Source organism: Rhamphochromis longiceps, linkage group LG10, assembly GCF_057381845.1.
Source record: "Rhamphochromis longiceps isolate RC_006_pf linkage group LG10, R_longiceps_female_GT1.1, whole genome shotgun sequence".
Classification (NCBI taxonomy): Eukaryota; Metazoa; Chordata; class Actinopteri; order Cichliformes; family Cichlidae; genus Rhamphochromis; species Rhamphochromis longiceps.
In genome coordinates, this window is record NC_140566.1 from 13,674,570 (window position 1) to 13,698,733 (window position 24,164).

The following is a 24,164-nucleotide window of genomic DNA, read 5'->3' on the forward strand; positions in this document are numbered from 1 at the left end:
ACTGATGAAACATGAGTGCACCGGAGGATTATGGAAATCGCAGCTGTCCTGCAATTTGTTGTTTAGGTAGTTCTTAGAGAAAATGTTACTGGTAGATTTAAATTGGGTTGTTCAAGTGTCACGGGATTTTATTTAACTAAACAAGTTAAATAGTACAACGTGGAGAATCAAACTTATTCCAAGACTACACGACCATCACCACCACTCCGTGCGAAAACCTCGGACGCACAGCTGTCGATGTCCCACAATGCACCAGTGATCTAGCAGCGGCGGCTAACCACCACATTTGACCCTGTGTGTGCCATGATGATAAACTAGACATCCGGGCTGTGTGCATGGAAGATGGCGACACTTACCCTTCCTAGTGAATGGATCAAAAACTGGGAAAAAACAGGAAAACATGAGTTGTGAGTGCATCTGAATTTCAAGGCAGTGTTGAATTTTGCATCTTTTTACCCGTTGTTTACGAATAAAAACTATCGAGAATGACGTAGCTAGCGTTCAAATATAAGGCCGGTCTTTAGGTGTGTTAGCTTGAGCCAAGCAGCTAAAATTTAAAGTGGCTTACAAGTGTCACTTACTTAAAAAAAACAATACATGTAATTTAGTTCCTGAGTACTGAATGCAGTTAATTTGTTAGACTTGTGAAAAGAAGACGTCAATGGCTTTGAACGTCACCGTGGAAGCTAATGCTGTCTGCTAGCAGTAAGGCTAGCTTTACGCTCCCATTTGATTCGCCGTCAATGTGTAAACACTATGGCTGTTAACGCTAAGCGAGCTAGCATACACATAGCATACTCTTCTGTTGCTTCGATATCGCACTATCTAGTAAAGTGGAATAAATGTACTTCCAAAGTTCAAGGAATTAGCAGTTATCAACTTCGAGCAGACAACCGAGTATTAGCTGGCGAGAAAACCCCTTGGGCAGCCTGTTATAAACCTTAACACTAAATAATCGTGTGGAGGGAAAACAACGGACATTGACAAAACGCTTTAGCAGATTAGCCGTAACGTTAGCTACAGTAATTGTTTTGTTGAATTCCTTTTCGTATGCTTTAATGTTTAGTCGGGTAAGCCTGGAAGAATAAAGATGACGCTTTTTGATTCAGTTTAACAAAACGTATCATTTGACGATATATATTTTAGGAGATTAATATTTTAATCATAATGTTAACCTAGCTACAGCTAACGTCATACTTTTCTTAGCTGGCGTTAATTTCACCTAGATATTGGTGTAGGATAGTCGCTGTAAGGTTTGCATAGAGACTGTGGACATAGCCAAGGTTATTCATCGATGCACATCTGTGCGCTTGGTACTGTATAAAGACATCTCGATTATCAGAGTAAACTTTATCACTAACATTACATGTTAAACTTAATAATTTAAGCAGTACTGTAAAAGCCTCTCCCAACACCTTGATGTACGGCGACTGTTATCTTAAAATTAGTTTCTTCAGAACAAAAAATACAAGAAAAACGTTGCGTGAATAATAATTTCACGCATTAATGTTGAGTACTGCCATCGCCTGTGAGCTGAGACACAATAGGCTCATCCACAGTACTAGCTACGATTATGTGCTGTAGGCCTTGCATATTTAAGAAAGGCCTGCAGTGGGATGCACCAACTCAAACTCTCGTTCCACTATCTTGTGTCAATAACTGATAGTACTTTAACTGGAAATTGTGCCAAACAGTTGCAACTACGGGGTAACTATTAAAGTATTTCCATCAAGGCAAATTACCCGTTATAGCAAAGCTGAGTACATTGCAGTGAAAGTGTGATTTGGCAGCACAGTGAGATGCCATCCTCTGTAATGACAGGCAGCAAATGAAAATGTGGTTTTCATGTTGATAAGTATCACATTGTTATTACGTAACCAATATTTTTAAGCCATATAATTCATTGATATAAAACATTGTGGACATCTGGATCTACTTTTTAAAAAAAAATATTATTTAGTTATGCCAGGTGAGTTGCAATTAACCAGTCCCAGAGACCAGGGTTTAGCTTAAAGTGGTGAAAATGTTGTGTCAGCCTCATTATACAAATAGCAGCTTTGCACATTTGACCTTACAGGCTCTGGCAATCCAAGGTGTCCGTTTGCTGTAACTCTGACTTTTTGTAGCATTTGCATTTCTTGTTCACAGTGTGTTTAGCACCTGACAAGCTGTTATCACTAACAGTTAAGCTGATGGACTGTGCTGCGTTTCTTACAGAGGAAAGGAGCTAGTGTGCTCCAGTGTGTGTAATTGTACCTTTTAATAAATGGGATGTGCCTGGCAGAACGTGCTCTATTAGTCTGCCTTTGTCATCACTACTTCTGATATTTTAAGACCAGTCAAGCTGTCAACTGGGTGAACCGTTAAGTCTTTCAATCCACCAGCTAAGTTATCACAGTCAATTTAAGAGGGAGAAACATGGCACTCAGTAAATACTAACTATAAATCTGTGCGAGCGTTTGGCAACAGAGAAGGTAAGGGTTGTCCCGCCCAAAGATTCAGTCAGTAATCAATCCAGCAAACATAAGAGCCAGTGCTATTGTTATATACAAACACAGCAGTTTCAGCATAAATACTCGTGTAGTGACAATGTAGGTAATATAATATTTCTTGAGCTACTACATTGATAATTAGGATAAACCTAAAGCTTTTTGTGGTGTAATGTTAAGACTGGATTAAGGTGTAAATAAAGGTATAGTGTTATGTGGTTTAGAAATATAACTTGGAGGAAGTGAACGGGATATTACAAGAATAATGTTATGTAGAAATTGTTGGCACTGAACAAACGGATTTAAATAAGTTTTCATGCATCCTGGTTCGTTCATTGAGCTTTATAAGGGTTTTCATCATCATGTTTATGTATCCTAGTTTAATCTAAAAAAGAATTCTCTCATTACTTCATAGTGTACAACTCTGCAAAGACCTTACAGAGAAAGCAGATCATGGAAGTGAAATTAAAGGTGAGTTGAGTGTGACCCTCGTTCCTTTAATACTCTTCTTGTATGCATCTGTCACTGTATTTTAGCTTGCTCCTCATGTACACACGTCCACCTTGGGAATTCTCATAGTTTCCAAAATGAATGCAAAAGGTTTAAAATTATTTAAATTTAAATAATAAGTAGATTTAAAAAAATTAAATCAATGAAACACGGTACTATCCACGTGTAACAATGGCTGGAAGGTAGAAGGGAACTAAGCAGCCCATGTGGAGATTTCTGTTTGGTGTGTGTGCTGACACATGTCACAAAATTTCAGATAACACTGTAATCAAGTGATTTTATGTCCAAAAGGACAAATTTTACTATCACGTTGTGACAGTAAAGGAAATACTTTCCTTGTTTATTCAACTGCATTGAATCACTTACACTAATCTTTGATGTTTTAGTTTATGTTATGAATTATTTCTCAGTTACTTTTTTTATTTTAGTATTACGTAAAACTTGGCTTGTGCTTTTATCTGTTACCCCTACAGACATACAGACTGCCTTATATGAGCTCTGCTGGCAAGTTGTACAGGGGAACCTCAAGTTGGATCTTGTCACCAGCGTCCTTGGGGACATGATGGTACATGTGTTTTTAGCTTGTTGTTTTTACCTCAAGGTTGTTGTTGTTGGGCTTTTTTTTGTTTTGTGTGTTTTTCTTTTTTTTTGGGGGGGGGGGGGGGGGTTCTTATTACCACCTCATGGTTTAACATTATTAGCCCAATAGCAATACATCTCAAATTTTGTTTTTATGTATAAAGTTCTGTATGTCAGGTGTATAAACACTATCGTTTTATTTTGGCACATAATGTGTTCAGTATTTCTGTGTAATTATACGTCTGTTTAAAGATATGATGGTAAATTACAGATACTAAAGAAACAAAATCTACCCACTCACAGGAGTTGTGTTGTTAGAGCTTCTTTGTACCTCGTAACAATAGATTTTGCCAAGCCTTAAACATTTTTACTTATCTTTTGTTTTGGTTTGTTTTCAGGAACTCCGAGAAGACATGCCATCAGTTTTAGCAGATGTGTTCAGTATACTAGGTAACTTTTCTGGTTTTGAGTTTGTTTATTTGTTTGATTGTTTGTTTTAGTACTATGACGACATTATCTGATTTGATATGTTTTTATTGTTTGTTTTTAATGTTTGTTTACTTTCACAGATTTAGAGACTAGTGCACTGGAAGAAAAAAACAAACGTGACCATTACACACAGCTGGTCGGAGCATGTTTGGTAAGTATTACTTTCTTATCAGCTGATAGAACAAATTGTATGCCACTTTCTATTTAAATTTATAGAGGCCTTACTGACTGTCGTGTCTCTAATAACGTACGAAAATGAACTAATTACTTGCCTCTTTTTTAAAAATTTGTTTCCCCCCCCCAGTTTTGTGTCCCTGAAGCCATTCTGAAAGAGAGGCTGGATCCAGAAACTCTCGAGTCCCTTGGACTTATAAAACAAGCCCATCAGTTCAATCAGAAAATTGTTAAAATCAAGACTAAACTATTGTAAGTATAGAAATGTGATAAAGATGTAGGCATAGATAAGGTGCTTCATAAGTCCTTTCAAGATTTGTGTAACATTTCTTTTTTTTCTTTTCAGTTACAAACAGCAAAAGTTTAACCTGCTAAGAGAGGAGAACGAGGGCTACGCCAAACTAATCACTGAGCTAGGCCAAGACCTGTCGGGGAATATTACCAGCCATATTGTTCTGGAGAGCATCAAATCCCTCATAGGTAACAAACTGCTTTTTCATTGTCACTGCTTCACACATGGTGCTTCTGTTATCGTTTACACACTTCTTAAGGGTGTTTTTATCTCTCTCTCTGTCACTGATAGCCATGGCTGGAGAGATTATGTTTTCCTGTTGTCTAATAGGATTAAATGATAAAGTAATTACATTTTAAATCCAAATGATCTAAGGTCTGCTTCACTGTAAAATGCTTTGAAAAATCACACTTTCTTGCCATTATTCAGTGTCGTGGCTCTTTGTTTTCAGCATCAGTTTTGTTAACCAGACTTTATAAACTCAGTACTTTTTATTAATGTTCTTCAGTGTCTCTACCACATATTATGCATCAGGATAGTGATGATTTTAAATTGAATGTGTGGTTACTTTAGTGTATGATAAATTAACAATATTGGATTTCATCAGTCTGAGATCAAAGGAATAGTATTACAAGGCAGTTCAGATACAGAGGGGTGACCTAAAAATAAAAACCTGTATCCTTGTCCCCTACCGCAAGGAGGTCCGGTGGCTCTCCTGTTCTGTGTTAACCTTGCATTATAGCAGCAGAATTTGTGGACTAGCTGTTTTAAGTTCTCCTTTTTGGCTGCTTAGTTTTCCTGATTATTTTGCCTGCAGGATGTTTCAACCTAGACCCCAACCGAGTATTGGACATAATTCTGGAGGTGTATGAGAGTCGATCTGACCAAGATGAGTTCTTCCTGTCCCTCATCAAGTCTTACATGTGTGAGCCTCTCACCCTTTGCCACATCCTGGGCTTTAAGTTCAAATTCTACCAGGTAAGAACATCATAAAAATAAAAGAAGCCAGACTGTGTCTAGCAGTATAGTAAATGACCTCAAAGTTATTACCTGTGTTTTAAAATGTCTCCTATAATTGTAATCTCTGAATCATATTTATCACTTCTGTTTTCTTTGTTGATTTATGTTCTTTTTCAGGAGCCCAATGAGGAAACCCCAAAGTCACTTTACCATATTGCTGCTGCTCTCCTTCACTATAACCTGATAGAGCTGGAAGATCTTTACGTACATGTAAGGAAGAGACCTGCAAATCCAGCTAATTACTACATTAGTTATAACATCAACTAAATCTAGGCTTATGGATCATATATGCCTAAATTTACTGTTAGTTCAAATATGTTAATTGTGACTCTTGTGGACAAAGCATCGCCTCTAGACTGAATTTTTGTTTTGTTTTCGTGCTTTCCCAGCTTATGCCACTAGATGCCGCCATCATAGAGGAGCACAAACGAGACATCTCAGAGGCAAAGCAGATAGCTCGCAAGCTGGTCATGGTTGTGTTGCCCTCTGAGAAAAGTGAGGACAAAGAAAAGGACAAAGAGAAGGAAGAGGAGAAAAATGACAAGGTGATGAAGGTTTTTTTTTTCTTATTACGGTTGCATGCAGGTCTGTTCAGGATGGATGGAAGTGATGCAATACAAAAAGGAACTGTAGCAGAACTGTCTACTTGGAGCAGAATTACTGTAGTTGTGTATTTTACTTGGTTTTACTTCATTTACTTTCCAGAGTGAGTTTTGAGATTTTAGTTTCGTTTTTTTTATTGTTTAAACTGTTCCTTTTTAAGTTTGGTTTTTATTATTTTGAGTGTTTTTTGTTATTATGATGCAGACAGTGTCTTACAGAACACTGAAGTTCAGAACATTGCAAAAATGTTTTTATTTTAGTAGTTCTTAAAGTTCACATTATTATTATTTTAGTTTTAAGTTGAGTTGTTCTTTTTTTCAGTTAAAGCGTTTTATCATACTCAGTTTTAAGCTTCGTTGTAGTTCACTGGATTGAAATAGAGTAACTTTGCTAAGAGAATAACATAAAAAATCTAATTTTATTGTATAAATTGCTTTTTTTAATCATTAAAGGGTTCCTTAGTAGAAAAAAATTTGGAACTTTACTGTACTAACAAGGTTTGATAGCTATGGATAAAATAAAAGAGATGTCAAAATATCAGTTTCCAAACGAATGTTCTTATTTTTTGATTTCTAAAATATAAAATTCTGACTTTCTCCAAACAAAAGCATTGATTCAGTGTGTGACGGTAGGGCTGCTCAATTAATCGAATTTTAATCTCGATTACGATCTGGGCTTTCAACAATCATTAAAAATGACTGAGCCGATTATTAGCCCCTCCCTCGTGCTTTACTCTCACGCTGCTCTGTGTGGCAAATCGAGCGCACCTCTCTGCATTTTGAACACGTGTCACAACAATTAAGAGGACCTGAGGGAAGCTCGGAAAGCTAAGCAGAAGTTATTTGGAGAGGAGAGTGACTGCTGTTGGTTGAAAAGAGAGGTAAAAAAAACTTCAGTGGTGTGGAAACATTATGGGTTCGCGGAGTCGTAGACATAGTGTGTAAACTTTGCTACAGTGTCATAGCTGCACCACAGAGCAACACTGCAAAGTTCACTTAACATAGATGTTTACATTTTTCATTTATTTTTTATATTGCAAACATTTGCACTGTTATCAGTATTTGCACACTATTTTATATTATTTTTTGACAATCTTTAAAGTCATTATTCAATACATTGTTATTGTTAAATAAATATCGTCAAATAATCAAGATCTCAATTTCAGTGAAAATAATCGTGATTATCATTTTTGCCATAATCGAGCAGCCCTATGTGACGGTGTAGGCTAGAGAACAATTGATGCCAGCAAATAAAGAGGCAAGAAGTATGGTGTGCAACTGAAGGCACTAACATCTTAGTGCAGCCTCTTTGTCAGTTTGATTTGTGACAGCAGCTGTGCTTAGTTCTTGCGTCTGCTTTAATTACATTAGTGAATGTTACTGGACGTTGGCATATTTAACAATAGACAGACACTTAGTTGCTCTTATTTTTTTGTGCTTACAGCCACCTGATAACCAGAAGCTTGGTCTGTTGGAAGCGCTGCTCAGGATCGGAGACTGGCACCATGCCCAGAGTATTATGGACCAGATGCCTTCCTTCTATGCCACTTCTCACAAGGCCATCGCGCTGGCACTCTGCCAGCTTGTGCACCTGACTGTGGAGCCTCTTTACAGAAGGTGCTGATTTCATGTTTCATTTACTGCACACCATGTGTAGTCAGAGCCAAAAGAATGCACAAGTACATCTTATTTTACAGCTGGTTTGAATTTTTCTCAGTTTTATGTGTACAAGCCCACTGGGACATGGGACATGGAGAACTGATTTGGGAAAAAATATGAAATTAAACACAAACTTTGATATGCTCCTCTGTATTTTTTTTTAGGGCTGGTGTTCCTAAAGGGGCAAGAGGATGTGTAATGCACCCACTAAGGAGCAAGCGGGCCCCTCAGCCTGCAGAGAGCTTTGAGGACCTAAGGAAGGACACATTCAGCATGCTCTGCTACCTGGGCCCTCACCTCTCCCATGACCCTATCCTCTTTGCCAAGATTGTGCGTCTTGGCAAGGCATTCATGAAAGAGGTACACCACAAACCACCCTCTATTTGTTTTCCACATCTGCAATGCAGCCTTCATCTAATTGTGACTGCTATTCTGTGTTTTTCTTGTTTTGTTTTGTTTTGTCTCAGTACCAAAGTGATAACAGACCTGAGGTGAAAGACAAAATGGTGAGCATAAAGTCACATGGTTGTTACTTATAGAAACACTGATTTATTTATTTATCTATATTTAATGGGTTAATTTTTAGTTTATGTAACTTTGAGAAGCTTATTCATGTTAATGGTATCTTCATTGTAGGACACACTGTTGAGCTGTTTCCTGAGTATTGCAGACCAGGTGCTACTCCCGTCACTCTCTCTGATGGAGTGCAATGCTTGCATGTCTGAGGAGCTGTGGGGTCTCTTCAAACTCTTTCCCTACCAGCATAGGTAAGGACACGCACAGACTCACACTCATTTGCTGCACCATAGTATCACTCACCGCATGTGGTGCTGTGTAATTGTTGGTTCGTAAACCCTCAGGCGTCGCTCAAGGATGGTGTATACCAGCTGCCAAAGAACAACTACCACACACAGTCACACTCAGTTCTTAAAACAATGCTTGGTTATGCAAAGTGAGATCCGTGGCTCTATGTGCAATATACTTTTCTATTCCTCTAAGCAGTGCAAGAATTTTATTTTTAGAGCCTTTGATGGGACATTTTCACACAGCGCTGATAGGCACTGATGCTCCATATTCCCAGAGGATTTGTTTTACTTCTGGTTGTACATGTCACTTTGTCAGATGATAATACAAACTTGTAGATTACGTATGATAGTTGCACTTTGAAATACAGGGAAAGTTTCTGCATACTGATCTGTCTTGACAATGTCAAAAGAAATTATTTCCTGTATACTACAAATGGGCAGGTACTGTAGCTCATTTGCCAGTGGGGTTGTCATAGTACTAATGTGCAGATGCATTTAAAACATTTTTTGTTAGTGTTATTATTTCAAAAATGACACGGTTAATTATTGGTTTAATTTTGTGAAGCATGTGATACAAATTAGACATTCACGTTGCTGTCTTGACAAGAGCAAATAAGATGCATAAGAAAATTCCTAAACTGCTCTGAACTGCAAGTTTAATGAACTTAACTCCCTTGAAAGCGTGGTCTGAGTTAGGGCTGCGCCATATCATACCTTTAACGGTAATACCGATATAATGTTGGGCAACGATAAGAAAATATTGCGATAGAATATGGGTAAAACGTGCATGCGCAGTGCCTTTGTTTTCATACGCACATGGCGGAAAAAGCATGGCGGCGACGCAGAATGAGAAGGGCGAAAGCGGATTATTGAATGAAACGGATGAACCTGAATTGATTTGTAAAAATGCTGCAGCTTCAGTGGTGTGGAACTGGTTTGGCTTTCGTCCGTCAGATACACAACAAAGCACTATTTTTGGTAGCGCATGCTAGCGGGCCGTCGTTATTACCGTGTTGTTTGTAAAATACGGCACACTTAAAATCAATCCTTTGATTTTTCTGAAAATCGACAGTGCCCCTTATAATCCCGTGTGCCTTATGTATGAATTCTGGTTGTGTTTACTGACCTCGAAACGATTTTATGTACACGGCGCTCGAAAATCTGTCAAATGTTTTAGTACGACCTTGCTAAGCTACGAAGCCGCAGCGCTTGATGGATTGTCGGAGCATTACGGCTATCGTAGGCAGGCGCCTCGCGGAGTGATACGTACTGTGCTTCAACATAATATTACTGTATTATGTGTGTATAACCTCTTTTGTGGATATTATACATGGTTATGCTGAGGATATGTCAGCCAATTTCCACTGGAAATGCCTTTTGGTTAAACTGTCAGCAAGGAATTTGCATTCGCACTGTTAATTTTTATATAACTTTAATGCAGATTAAAAAAACAGCTGCTTGTTTCAGTGAAAATACATTGATGGGTTTTTTGCACTAATAAAGTTGTGGAGTTGTAAAGTATTTTGTCTAGTGTCAATTATATCGTCAGTTATATCGTTATCGCAGATTTTCAAATGTATATTGTGATAAATATTTTTGGTCATATCGCCCTGCTCTAGTCTGAGTTCTTATAGATGTGAAATTGTAGATTCTTAATATGTCATACACTGCCATTCTTACAGGTGTTTTTAAGTTTTTACCTTTGCTTTCTCATTATGTGTTCTCTAAGGTATCGGTTATATGGGCAATGGAAGAATGAGACATATTCCAGCCATCCATTATTGGTTAAAGTCAAAGCTCAGACCGTGGATAGGGCCAAATACATCATGAAGTAAGTAAAATGTTTTTCTGTGCCTTTGGATCATCTTTTCAACATCTAATATTGTTGAATCTTCAAGTGTTGATCAATCTTTTGTCTGAAATCTGTCAATTTCATATTACCTTTCAATGATGTGTGGTACATTACTAAACTCAGGAACAAATTTTGGATAATAGTTGAATATTAATCACTGTTATCGTTGCATGACACTAAACGAGCAGGAGCAAATGAAAGTTTACTGTGTGTGTGTGTGTGTGTGTGTGTGTGTGTGTGTGTGTGTGTGTGTGTGTGTGTGTGTGTGTGTGTGTGTGTGTGTGTGTGTGTAAAAAAATGTTGTTATTATTAGTAGTAATAGTATTATTATTCAAGTTGGACATTTAATAGAAATATGCAGAGATTTGTTTGGTTTTTAGTTAACCACTTCAAGTGAAGCTTTGTTTTAAGCACAGTTAAACATGAGGATGTTGTAGCAAAAGGGGGACTTACTTTTGATGCTGGGCAAGTAATTATCCTAACACTGTCCTGCTACTGGGGAAAAAAATAGTAACAGTTCTCTTATTTTAAGATGACAACCGTAAGAACATTTTCCAACTGCTTTGAAACTTATAGAAGTGACAGTTTTTGCTCACAGTGCTCTTTGTGTCATCTTGTGTTATTAAGTCTTTTCTCTCCCCTGTCCTCCCTTTCTTTTCCTTTTTTGCTCCACTCTTCAGGCGGTTGACCAAAGAGAACGTGAAACAATCTGGAAGGCAGATTGGAAAACTGAGCCATAGTAATCCCACCATCCTCTTTGATTATGTAAGTCCCTTTTATTGCAATTATTTTATTTTACTGTGTGTGTCCACAAACTACAAAGAGCAACCAATCCTGCATTTTTATGGCCGTAAAGAAATACTTCTCTAGACATGTGGCACCTTTTTTTTTTCTTTTCTATTCCATACAGTTGCCAGTAAGATTTCTCTCTGTGTCCTACAGCAGGCTTGGTTTCCGATTACATGGTTTCGAGGAATTGCTCATGTCTAGCGTCCTGCTTGCAAATTCTACATCCATTAATCAAATTTATAGTCACTTGGCAAAAACTAAATGGCAGGAAATGTTTGCATGGAAAAAAGCAAAATGTTTTGAATGAAATTTGTTCATACACATCAGTAGGACATTTTGTTCTGCATCTGGGAGACTGATTTTAACAAATCAGTGCACCTCACAATATAAGACTGCTCAAATGAGCATCTCATCTGTTTCAGTGTGTTCAGACACAGTTTTGTTTTTTTTTTATATATGTGACAAATGCTATAAGGTGTGGTGTAATGTGTAATGTCATTTTTCATCCTCCTCCTTCGTTGTTTTATGGCAGATCCTGTCTCAGATACAATGGTACGACAACCTCATCAGCCCCGTGGTCGACTCCCTGAAATACCTCACATCCCTCAACTACGATGTCTTGGCCTGTATCCTACACTTTTTTTTTCTCTTTTTTTTGTCCTTTTTTCAGTTTGTTAACAAGTGTGTGTGCGTTTCTGAGTTGTGAGGGAGTTGTCCGTCTGTGTTGTTCCTTTTAACTCTGTCTTCAGATTGCATAATTGAGGCTCTGGCCAATCCTGAGAAGGAAAAGATGAAGCACGATGACACTACCATCTCCTCGTGGCTTCAGAGTGAGTGGCTTCACGGTTTCATTTGCATGAAAAAGAAAAGAAATTGTTTGATATTTTAATGAATATCTAACAAACACCTGTTCTTCTGATACGCCAAGGCCTGGCAAGTCTGTGTGGAGCTGTGTTCAGAAAGTACCCGATTGAGCTGGCTGGCCTCCTTCAATATGTCACCAATCAACTAAAAGCAGGGAAAAGGTGAGTGGATACAAACTGTTTAGCAGAGACGGCATAGAATTACTAACTTGCGAGTCCAAGGACCATTGGATTTTTTTTCTTTCATATTACTTTGCCTGATAAAATATTTTTTAATAATCATTTCAAATAATAAAAGATACATACTTGCTGTACAACTTGTAATATCAGTACCGAGAAATCAGAAAAGATTTAATTAATCCCACTTTTAAAAATATCATAAAATGTCTTTAAGGAGATGAGCATGTGGTTGTTTTTGGCGGTCATTGTCTACTTTGCTTTATATGTTTCTTATTTAAACATATGAGGAACTTCACTCTTTTTACTGCAGTTTTGACCTGTTGATCTTGAAAGAAGTGGTGCAGAAAATGGCTGGCATTGAGATCACCGATGAGATGACCTCGGAACAGTTAGAAGCCATGACGGGAGGCGAGCAACTCAAAGCCGAGGTATGAGACTAATGCAGTCTCGTTAGAAAGAGCTGTAAGATTTCTTGAGCCCGTTGTTTTAATCTCAGCGCAGGTGCACGGATCATGAGTCTGATTCTCTTTGCAGGGTGGATACTTCGGCCAGATCAGAAACACTAAAAAGTCGTCTCAGCGTCTGAAGGAGGTGCTTCTGGATCACGAACTAGCACTACCGCTGTGTTTACTCATGGCCCAGCAACGAAACGGCGTGGTTTTCTTGGAGGGTGGAGAGAAACATCTTAAACTTGTTGGACATCTGTATGACCAGGTACTCACCCTCTCACAGTAAAATTAAACAGTTGACTGACCTTGCATTTGACAACTAAATTGAAACACATCTAACAACAAAAACTTAAGAGACTATGTTTCATTTGTTCCTATATATAATTAATAATTTACTTCCTGCAGTGTCATGACACACTAGTGCAGTTTGGTGGTTTTCTGGCCTCCAACCTCAGCACGGAGGACTACATCAAGCGGGTTCCCTCTATTGACATCCTTTGTAACCAGTTCCACACTCCACATGACGCTGCATTCTTCTTGTCTAGGCCAATGTATGCCCATCAGATACTGGTGAGTAGATCACTCTAATTTTTTTCAACATACTGCCTTTGAATTGTCTCAGTCCTTATGGACTTGATTTCCCTCATTGAAACAAAGATTTCAAAAAGTGGGTTTGAAAACTGACTGAACTCGAGTCTTATGAATAAAATGGAAATATTTTAAAAAGTAACTTTGTTGTTTAAGTTTGAAGTTTTAAGACTTTATGGTATATCTGTCTCTTCACAAGTTTAGTTTAGTTTTTTGCTTGAATTGCTTAAAATGGATATTGTTTATTAACTTGAAAAAATTCAGGGTCCTTTAACTTCATGCTCTCTTCATGCAGTCTAAGTATGATGAGTTGAAGAAGGCAGAAAAAGGTAATCGGCAGCAGCAGAAGGTGCACAAGTATGTGGCGGCCTGCGAACAGGTGATGACACCGGTGCATGAAGCTGTGGTATCGCTCCATCCAGCCAGGGTCTGGGATGATCTCCGCCCTCAGTTCTACGCCACCTTCTGGTCCCTCACCATGTACGACTTGGCCGTGCCACATGCTGCCTACGAGCGTGAGGTCAATAAGCTCAAGGCGCAGATCAAGCAAATTGAGGAGAACCCTGAGATAGTGAGTAGCTTTTTGAGAGTTGTTGCTGGACAGCAGATTGCAGATTTATTACAGAAATGATGTTTTTGATTTTAATCAGTGTAATTTCTAAAGTCTAAGGACTAAGATAATATCTGTGTGAAGTACTTGTAAAATGATTGTGATCAGTAATTGGGTGTATTTATTTAACTGTTTTTTGTTTGATTTATTTCCAATGTAGCCCTTGAATAAGAAAAAGAAGGAGAAGGAACGCTGCACTGCACTGCAGGAAAAACTACAGGAGGAGGAGAAGAAGCAGCTGGAGCATGTCCAAAGAGTTCTACACCGCCTCAAACTGGAGAAAGACAACTGGTTATTGGCCAGTAAGTGATTTAATGTTTGGTGGTATTGATGTATCTTAGTCAGCTTGTGCACAGTCTTTCTAAATAAGAAAAGAAAGTAGTGCATCAATTTTCTTTTGACCCAAAGAGAAAGCTATAAATATAAATTCTGCTGCATTATTTACAAGCATTTCTCACTAAGCAAACATCCAGCAGCTGCATGGCTGTCAGTTAATGTAATAATGGGGAATAAAGCTGATGTAATGGGATCATTCATGAGAGAAGATATAATGTCCATTGTTTTTCCAACACAAATCTAAATGCTTACTGACAGAATCCACAAAAAATGAGACCATAACAAAGTTCCTGCAGCTCTGCCTGTTCCCTCGCTGCATCTTCTCATCTATCGACGCGGTGTACTGTGCCCGATTCGTTGAGCTTGTCCATCAGCAGAAGACTCCCAACTTCTGCACCCTACTGTGCTACGACCGGGTAAGAGGTTGCGCATGACAACAATATTTAACCTCCACTTTTAGAGCTTCTTAAAGCCAAAGTGCTTTAGAAAGAAAAATAATAAATATTCATAATGTGATTAATAAACTAGGCTCTAATTCATCCCGCTCTGCAGAAGAGAAGGAGTAAAAATAATCCATTAAAATAAAAAGTCTTTATCATTGAGTGGTTCTTCAACCATTCAAGTGAATCATGTTAGGTTGAAGTGATATACTAAGAAGGTTCAGCTGAATGATGATTAGCATAAAAGCTTGAACACTTACCATAATTTGTGTGGGCACTGCCCCTTATTTTCCAATAATATACATGCACATTATAATGTATAGATCATGCTGCCTCAGTCGTTAAGTAAAATCTGTCCACTGTTCCCTTGGCAGGTGTTCTCTGCTATCATTTATACTGTGGCCAGTTGTACGGAGAATGAGTCTCACCGCTATGGACGCTTCCTCTGCTGCATGTTGGAGACGGTGACCCGCTGGCACAGCGACCGTGCCATCTATGAGAAGGTGTCCATGTCTACATGTTCTGTGTACCTGGAAAAATTTCTGCTGCGTGTTGAGCTGGATGTGAATCTTTCTTGTTTTTGTGCGGTCGTAGGAGTGTGCCAATTATCCCGGCTTCCTCACCATCTTCAGAGCCACAGGCTTTGATGGAGGAAACAAAGCAGATCAGCTAGATTATGAAAACTTCCGCCATGTGGTTCATAAATGGCATTACATGCTGACTAAAGTGAGTTGTCTGTTCACCATTACTCTTCTATTATATTCAGTCCAAATGATTTTAAGCATTGCTCTTAATGGTGTGTGTTTAACCATGATCTCACCCTTTCTTTCTCCCCCAACCAGGCATCCGTTCACTGCTTGGAAACAGGAGATTACACCCACATCAGGAACATTTTAATAGTACTTACCAAGATCCTGCCCTGCTACCCGAAGGTCCTGAACCTGGGCCAAGCACTAGAGTGCCGTGTCCACAAGATCTGCCTTGAAGAGAAGGATAAGCGACCAGACCTCTATGCCTTAGCAATGGGGTAACATTGTGTGCTGATCAGCTCTATGTGGAGCTTATAGTTAACATCTATCGTGTGAAGTGGGGTTATGAACTCTTATCAGACATGTAGGAGTGGAAGCTTGTATCTGTAGCTGAGATGATTATGTTAAAATATGGGTTGGTGCACTTGATTTTTAGCCCTAGAGTGGAGATAGTTGTTAAGTGTTGATAATTGAGCCTTTTAATAGGTGGTAAGGTGACTTTTAATTGGAAGAACCTAATGCCACTGACCCATTAAAGCTACAAAGCAAGTCCATTGTTTTAAGTATGCAGACAGGACAGAACCTGGATTTCTATAAACATTTGAGTAAAAATCCTATATGCAGTGAATGTTGTTCCGTGAACGTTTTCACTGTGTATAGGAAAGAATTGTGTTTGGTATTGGATATTGATCAGCACATACGTGTGTGTGTGTGTGTGTGTGTGTGTGCAATCTATGATTAGACATATACAATGGGGCTTATTTTACCTGATATTTACCCCTTTCTAAAAGTTTAATTCTTGCACTGCGTGACACTGAGAAGTTCTTTTAGAAGTTTTGTCTCTGCTGTTGCAAACCCTTTATGCGTCTTACAGTTATTCAGGTCGCTTGAAAAGCCAGAAGGTGCACATGGTCCCTGAGAATGAGTTTCATCACAAAGAGCAGCCAGCACGCAGCGCCACACCTGCCAGTCAACAGAACGGCCCCGGCAGCACAGGCAAGCCTGCCACTAACACAAGCAAGACCGAGGAGGGGACTTCAGAGGATGGTGGTGAGTGAAGGATTTTAAAGTGTGACACCTACCACCTTTCTCTCTAATCTGACAAACACTAAATTCTTTGTTGTGTATGTCTATATTACTATTTTCCCACAATGATGCAGCATAAACACTCAGTGCTTCAGTTCCAATATGAAAGCCTGTAATTTTAATAAACCCTGTCCGACTATTTATTTATTTATTTTTTTGGGCAGATCGGGCCAAGGATAAATCTCAGGGGACCACAAAGCCAGTGAACAAAGCCAACAGTGCAGCAGCCAAAGTGACCACCAGCAATGGCAACGGTGCTCTCAACAGGTAGGAGAATAAAACAAAGCTTTAAAAAATCCACCAGTTTCATCGGCTGCTGAAAGTGTGTGCAGTTTGTTTTGTGATACAGCAATGTATAAATAAAATATAATTGAGTGTTGGATTCAGAAGATTTCTCTGTGAAGCATTTTCAATGAAATGGTTTTGAAAAGGAAAAATGTCTCCGCAGCACCAAAGCCGTTAAAGAACGGGACGACAAAGAGAAGAGTGGGAAGGAGAAAAAAGAGAAAAAAGAAAAGACACCTGGCAGCACACCAGAGGCAAAGGCGGAGAACCGTCGGGAAAAGCAGAGAGATGAGAGGGCAGGGAAAGAGGAGCGGGTGGTGCGAGAGGGTAAGGAGAAGACCCCGAAGGCAGACAGGGAGAAAGTGAAGCCAGAGGAGAAGAGTGGAAAAGACGACAAGGTCAAAGCCGGGAACGGGGAGCCCATGGAACCGTCCAGGGAGCGTGATGCTGTCAAGGAGGCCAAGAGCAAGGAGAAAGGAGACAGGAGTGCTGTGGCCGGGTCCCTCAAGTCACCAGGTCCCAGATCTGAGTCGGCTGAATCTGAGAGGGGTAAGAAGCCGTTCCAGTGGTGTTAGACTGCTCATGAAAGTGTGCCGTAACATTTTGACTTCTCTGTCAGGCCTCTTACGAGGTCCGTACACTTCATCTCATTTATTCTTCTACTTCTGCGACAGTTTGTCCACTTGGATGCTGACATGCTTTACATTTGTAAATCACATGAATTCACTTAAGTAAAATTAAATATTTAGATTCAGCATTTTCTTACCTTTTGTAGCATGTTTGTAAGACATTAAATGGATGGCACTAATGCACAAATTAACACCAGTGTCGCTCGGCTTGTCTCTCACAGATCACAAAAGACGAAAGCTCGACAGTCACGCTTCCCCGTCCCACTCCTCGTCTGTTAAGGTTAGTATGGCTTGAGGAAGGCTGTGCCAGTTTCTTCTCTATCTGCCGGAGCGTTCCCTGCCGTTGCACATTCCAGCAGCCCAGAAGATCAACAAAGGAGAATTGTCGCACACGGAAATCCCAACCATAGCCATGGGAGTTGGAAAGCATTCCATGGACATACGCATGATATTTTGCAGAATTGGGAGAGATCTCCTCAAGGACTTAGCCAAGAAAATATTGTGTATATTGAGTATTTTCATATTGAAATATTTACCTATTTTCATATTAATGAAAGCAATCAGTGTGCCTTGGGAAGAAAGAAAATTTTTAAGCATTTCTATATTCCATGTGGAGTTTTTTGTTTTTTTTTGTTTTTGAGAATAATACTCACCTGAAGAAAAAAAAAAAAGGCTTGCCAAATAAAGAGCGCTCCATAGGCAATTTTTTCCCCCCCCCATACCCGGAGCAGTGTTTTACTACTTGAAATGATGCCCAAGAGTTTTTCCCCCCTCCTTTTTTCTGAGCTGTGAAGAGTTCCTGTTTTTTGTGATGTGAAATATTTCGCTAACCCCGCAACGTCCCCCGGATGCAGCACAAAGATGGATGGTGTCCAGCATCTTTCCTGCTGTAGGAGTGCCTCTGCTGCAGCTGAGTCCCTCTTCCATCTCCGCTTGTTGAAACGTCCTTCACGGAGTCTGCACGTCACGAGATGCAAGTCCAGTCAGTCCTGCCAAGTCCCCTCTCCCCCCCTTCAGTGCTATCCCTACGACTTACCAGCCAATGGGATCTTCAGTTGTACTACCTCCTGGCAAGCAATGAGTCGAAAACCAGAGCCACCAGCATCTGAGATCAACGGAGAATGTGAATGTTGCAGTTTTCAATCTACCAAAAATACAGAAGAAAATAAGCCCACCCCTGCAAAGAGAGAGGCAGTGAGGGAGAGAGTGGGCGAAGCCTGAATCGTCTGGAGCGTTGCCCAAACCACTGGAAGCTTGTGATAGGTCTTTAATTTACCCTTCCACCAGAGAAATAGGCTCCATGTGTCTTTTCCATTCCTGAACTGTAAGTGACAGCAACAGTTACCTATGTAGGGATGCAATCAAGCACATAAGAAATTGAGTGATTTGTCTTATATATTTATATACAAACACACGCGCGCACACACACACACGCGCACACATACATTACTTTCAGCACTTGCACTTTAGATGTATTGAAAACCAGCTGTGGTGTAGGACTTCTATTTTAGGTCAGACATGTCTGTAGTATTAAGACTAGCAGTTATTTCATATATGCTCAGGGTTTTTCTATTTTAAATATTGCAATTCCAGATGATGACTTCTCCTCTATGTTATAACCTTGTCAAAGCCTTAGTCCTTGAAGGTCAGAGGTCAAGGGAGAAGTGTGCTGTTGGTCCGGCCAGCCCCAACTCCCCACCTCCCCAACCCCTTTTTCCAACTCTCTGCTGCTGTCTGACAACCTCCTCCCAATCCCCCACCCCCTCCCAGCTCATCTGTCATCTCCATTCATCCCTACAGGACAATAGCATCGAACCCAAGGAGTCCACATCCAAGGTTTGAATTAACTCTTCTATTCCTAGCTTTTTGTTCACAAGTCAAAAACGTCTTCAGCTTTTCACATGAAAAAGTGTTTGATATCATGTGATTCGGTCTTTTTTTCGCACACTTTAAAAAATAAAATAAAAATAGTCGCTCGTGTGAACTGCCAAAGCTGTAATGTGCAGTTTCATGTAGAAAATGTTTTCCTGCTAAACTACACCTGCCACTTGGAAGAAGTGTGCATGTAGCTTACACTAGACTGCATCAGCTAAAGACTGCATTTAGGTGAATTAGACATGACTTGTATTCATTTTCATGATTTTTAGCAGCAACTTTAAGGTTGTTTTTTTTTTTTTTTAAAGATGGTTCTAGTCAATTGCTAGAATCATTAGCTTCATTGCCTAAATAATAAGTAAAGTCATTGCAGACCTTAAAAAAACAAAAAACAAAAAACATGAAAAAGCCATAAATACCAAACCGTAATGCTGCTATGTTCAGGTTTTGTTGAAGTATCTTCACCTTGTTCACCTCTTTTTATGTCAGCAAGGGCAAATTAAATACCAGACAATAACATGAAGTCCCAGCTGGCTGTGTCCTTAAAAATTTATAACTAATATATGTAGCATTACACAGTACACTTTTATAATGAAAACCATCAGTTACTGAGTACTATGTGCTGTTATAGGGCCATATTTCTTGTTGGACAGCAATATTTTATCAAGACAAAGTAGATATAAACTCAAGTGTCCCTTCATTTCCAGCTGATTGTAACAGGTTTATATTTTTAATCATAAATATAAAGAATCTGTGAATCTTAAAACTTAATCAACGCAGATTGTTTTATTAATTAATAGTTATTCATTATAATGGGTTCAGGATAACATTTTTTCCTACTCTGCCTCTGAGCCAGTAGATTAGACTACCCTCCAACTTCAAATGAAGGTAATTTCATTACTTTGATAGCCTAATGTATTATAACTAATTTATTAGGGGATTTCTGTTTCATATTATAAATCTATATTAGTGGAAAAATGATAACTGAACTAAATGTAGTGGGATATGCTCTGCCCTGTAGGCTCACCCCAGCATGCTCCAGGCATCACTGCTAGAAAGGCACTGCAGCTACCTTTGGGTTCTTCATATTTAAATTATTCAAACATTTTTATGAAGGACTTTTATTGACATGTTAATGAGAAAAAACTACTTAATAGTGATGGTACATTTCAGCCAGTTTGCTTCACAAGTTAATCCACCAGTGGAAACCTGGTCAGCTGCTAGCCAATCAACTTGCCTCATCCACGTCATTGTTGGCCGCAGGCCACCAGTGATGCCTATATTATGTTTATAATGTCAGCCTTTGACTTAAGACTATAAGATGTGTTCGCATGCCTATGTATCTAGATTCATAAGCCCTTTATCAACATTTGTGCTGTAACTCCTGTATTGAAAGACGGTGTAAGACTTTTCAAACTGCTCTGAAAAGTATATTTCATAGCTCTCACTGAAAGCGAATCCCTTGCATGTTGTGTCAAACATACCTTTCGGGTTATGTAATAGAACTATCAGACTGAGTGTCAGTCATACTGCAACAAACAAATCACAAACTAACTTGACTTTAAATGAGTTGACAGATGGTTTTTCTCCTTTGGACTCTTTCGTTGTTGTTCTCATAATGACAAACAACTCCACCTTAGTCTAAATGCAGATCTCAGCCCACTCTGAGCCACTGTGAACTCTTTGTTGAACAGTTAGTAGTCACGTGTCACATGACTGAATACCAGTCAGTATTTGGAAGTATGTCATCAATGTAGAGTGATTAGGAAAAGTACAATAGTAAATACTTTTCTACTTGTTTTACCACCATTGTTGGCATATTCCCCCCTGCAGTGCTGTATTATGTTTAAAGTTATACTAACACTTAACATAAAGGCACTGCTGTCTGTTTGAGTTGTTTTGTTCTATTCATATGTAATTGTTCTTCCAGCACCACATGAACTTCAATTCAGTTGCCCGGTCCAAGAGCAGAGAGAGGGAGATGGAGAAGAAAGACTCAGAGAACACACAAGGCCGATCCAAAGAGAAGAAAGAAGAGCGGAAAGAGCGAAAGAGAGTCAGTGTCTAACCGCCTCATCAACTGTGTGAAATGGATTTTTTTCAGATTTAGTTTTCATATTAGAGGGAGAGGCAGTAGCAACAAGGACATAGTTGAAATATTAGTTATTATTAAATCATGTCATTTGTCTATCAGGACCACACTGTCAACGACCGTGAGACGAGCCAAGAAGCCAAACGCAGAAAGGATGAGAATGGGACCAGTAAGCGTTTATTTTTTGTCTTTATTTTATTTTTTAAATCTGAAGGAGCTCTCAGCCAAACAAGGACAACATAAAATAAAAATTAATATAAGCCAACATTTTGTTCTTAGATGCCTCCAAAAACAGCAAGAGCACAAGTCCTTCCTGTGACTCCCCGCTGTCGGCCGAGAAAGAGAAGAGCAAAAGATCCAAATCATCCAGTAAAGAGAAGGCCGACTCTGTGAAACCCGAGCGGACGTCCTCTGGCGGCAAGAAGGTCAGACTCAGTCGCTGTCGCGCACTCTCCTGAGCCGTCGACTAAAGGACTTTATTGTCATTATGTACTTTTTTTTTCTGTTTCTTTTTGTGCTGCAGGAGTCCAGACATGACAAAGAGAAGTCTGAAAAGAAAGAGAAGAGGGACAGCAGTGGAGGAAAGGAAGAGAAAAAGCAATATCCTTAAATATAAAGCGACATTTCAGTGTGAAGGTGATTTTAATGAACTCTTCGTAAATTGCCGTCTTTATTTCAGACTGTAAATCCCGACCAGTGTAGATGGAGTTAACTGATTTAGCCAAATACAGTTTTTATCAAGTTAAGTAGCGTTTCAAAGATACTTATAGCTGTTCGCGGCACTGAATTTGTTTTCTATTATGGGATAATTACATTCATTTTAGTATATTATGTGTCCGTACAAACACTCAGATCCAATAAGGATTGCAGCAGATGCCACATTTACGCTTACAACCAAGCCCCGCTGGCTTGTTTTTAACTGGCGCTCTTAACCTCTGCATTGAACTGTTTGATTCATCTTATTTGAACATTTAGTGGTCGGCTTATTTCCCCTCTGGCCCAGTGCGCCAGTCTAAACTGATCATGTGACTTCAACTTCATATTTCTAGATGGACATTTCAAAGAGCCAGTGTGCCAGTCCCTTTGCTTATACACCTCATATCAGGCAGGCTTACACACACTTGCAGTTAGTTGTGGGTTTCTTTTGTCGGTGTATTATTTAGAGGACTTTCTCAGCACTGCCACGCACTCATTTAACAACCTTTAAAGACTTTTCTCGTCACTACATTTTTATGAGCAGCTGTTTCATCTTTGAGCATTTCACCGTTTCCTTAACAGTCGTACTCATAAATCCTCTGACAAGCACAGATAATGTGCACTAATTAGTGAAGGTAAGACACATACAGTTTCTTTGTAAGTGGCTTTAACCGTTGCTCCGTGTCTCATGGTTTGTTCTCTTCCTCTTCGATCCACGTGCTGCAGCGGAACTGGAGAAGCTGTGCTTTTATCTGCGAGACATCTGCAACTCCATCTGTTGTGAACCCATATTCTTCTTCTTCTTCTTTTTTTTGGCCTGATTGGCTTTTTTAGTTTTTTTTCGTTTTGTAAAAATTCCACCTCAAGTCTTGTTAGTTCTACTCATCTAAACTTAAAGATCACCTCATTATTTTTCCATTTCAAACAACGGTAAACCAGCGGAAACTTTTTTTTTTTCTTGGTGAATTTGTATCCGTTTTTTGTTTTGTTGTTTGTTTTTTGTTTATTATTATTATTATTATTATTTGATATGGGCGCAACATGCTGCCGTAATCACAGTGTTATTATCCTAATTAGAAATGTGGTTACTGTATGAAATGATCTCTTGGTTGCATCTGGTCATAGATTCAATAATCTTATGCTTGAAAATGTCTACTTTTTTGTACAGTGTCGGGCTTTTGCTTTTTGCTTGTTTTATTGGAGTTAACATGCTTTCCATGCTCACTTACCTCATATCCTTTTGAGATACGTAGATACTTTTATTTATTTATCTCCACCTTTTAACCCGAGTAAGACGGTAGATGTGAGTAAAATGATACAAAGAACCAGTTTGTATATTGTGTACAATAATAAAGAGGGTAACATGAAATTCACATCATGTTATTTCTGTACTTCTTGTTTTTTTTTAAATGTCCCATACAGCTCTTTTGTGTTTTTGGTTTTTTTCCCCCCTCGTGTTAAACAGGTTTTTACATAATTTATAAAAATGTCAGTTTGACGTTGATTCAAATGTAGAATTGTAAAGGAAAAAAATCACACACACAAAATCTGATACTCTGTACTCCAAATACGGCTGTTTCAAAATGACTTTTGGAGATTTTATCTGCTGTACTCAATGAGTGTAAGCTTTTTCTCTTTTTTTTTTCTTTTTCTTTTTTTTAAACGACAACAAAAACAATAAATAATAGTTTTCCTAGTGTGTCAGTTTGATATTGTGTCTATCTTCCCTTCTTTTCTTTGCCATGAATGTAAGGACATGCATAAGGAGGATTATCTGCAGGCCAGTCACTCAGCTGGGTTGGGGGGTTGGGGGGGGGGGATAAAACAAACATCTTAATTTACAGTATTATACTTTAAAATAGTCAAGTGTATAAAGAATTGACTTTAGATTTTAATTTTTTAAGCTACTTCACACTGACCTATTGATCATTTAAGCATAAAAAGGTACAATTCAAGGGATGAACCAGTGATATGTCTACATTAACAGACAGCTTAGCAAAGCTAAGCTTTTAAATAGTATCTTTA

At 38.9% G+C, this 24,164-nt stretch overlaps 1 protein-coding gene across 3 annotated transcripts; it reads left to right on the forward strand.

Moving 5' to 3' along the window:
• Positions 1-251: 251 nt before the first annotated feature.
• Positions 252-23,802, forward strand: thoc2 (THO complex 2). 3 transcript variants are annotated; one of them, XM_085420287.1, is made up of 39 exons: positions 252-407; positions 2,905-2,960; positions 3,473-3,564; positions 3,977-4,028; positions 4,148-4,218; positions 4,372-4,493; positions 4,588-4,721; positions 5,351-5,511; positions 5,671-5,763; positions 5,943-6,098; positions 7,600-7,772; positions 7,979-8,174; positions 8,282-8,320; positions 8,451-8,581; positions 10,350-10,451; positions 11,153-11,237; positions 11,794-11,887; positions 12,011-12,091; positions 12,190-12,286; positions 12,615-12,732; positions 12,839-13,018; positions 13,159-13,323; positions 13,637-13,912; positions 14,112-14,253; positions 14,546-14,703; positions 15,102-15,230; positions 15,322-15,453; positions 15,570-15,754; positions 16,351-16,526; positions 16,727-16,829; positions 17,011-17,396; positions 17,698-17,756; positions 19,277-19,312; positions 21,282-21,407; positions 21,546-21,612; positions 21,723-21,868; positions 21,967-22,043; positions 22,728-22,774; positions 22,866-23,802. In XM_085420287.1, the coding sequence occupies exons 1-38, from the start codon at positions 343-345 to the stop codon at positions 22,753-22,755; spliced, it is 4,689 nt and encodes a 1,562-aa protein (XP_085276413.1). In that variant the 5' UTR covers positions 252-342; the 3' UTR covers positions 22,756-22,774; positions 22,866-23,802. The 3 variants fall into 3 exon arrangements, 1 of the variants encoding a protein (XP_085276413.1); XR_014913530.1 differs by lacking the exons at positions 21,282-21,407; positions 21,546-21,612; positions 21,723-21,868; ... (1 more) ...; positions 22,728-22,774; positions 22,866-23,802 and having other exon boundaries at positions 17,698-18,800; XR_014913531.1 differs by lacking the exons at positions 19,277-19,312; positions 21,282-21,407; positions 21,546-21,612; ... (2 more) ...; positions 22,728-22,774; positions 22,866-23,802 and adding an exon at positions 19,107-19,197 and having other exon boundaries at positions 17,698-18,800.
• Positions 23,803-24,164: the final 362 nt, after the last annotated feature.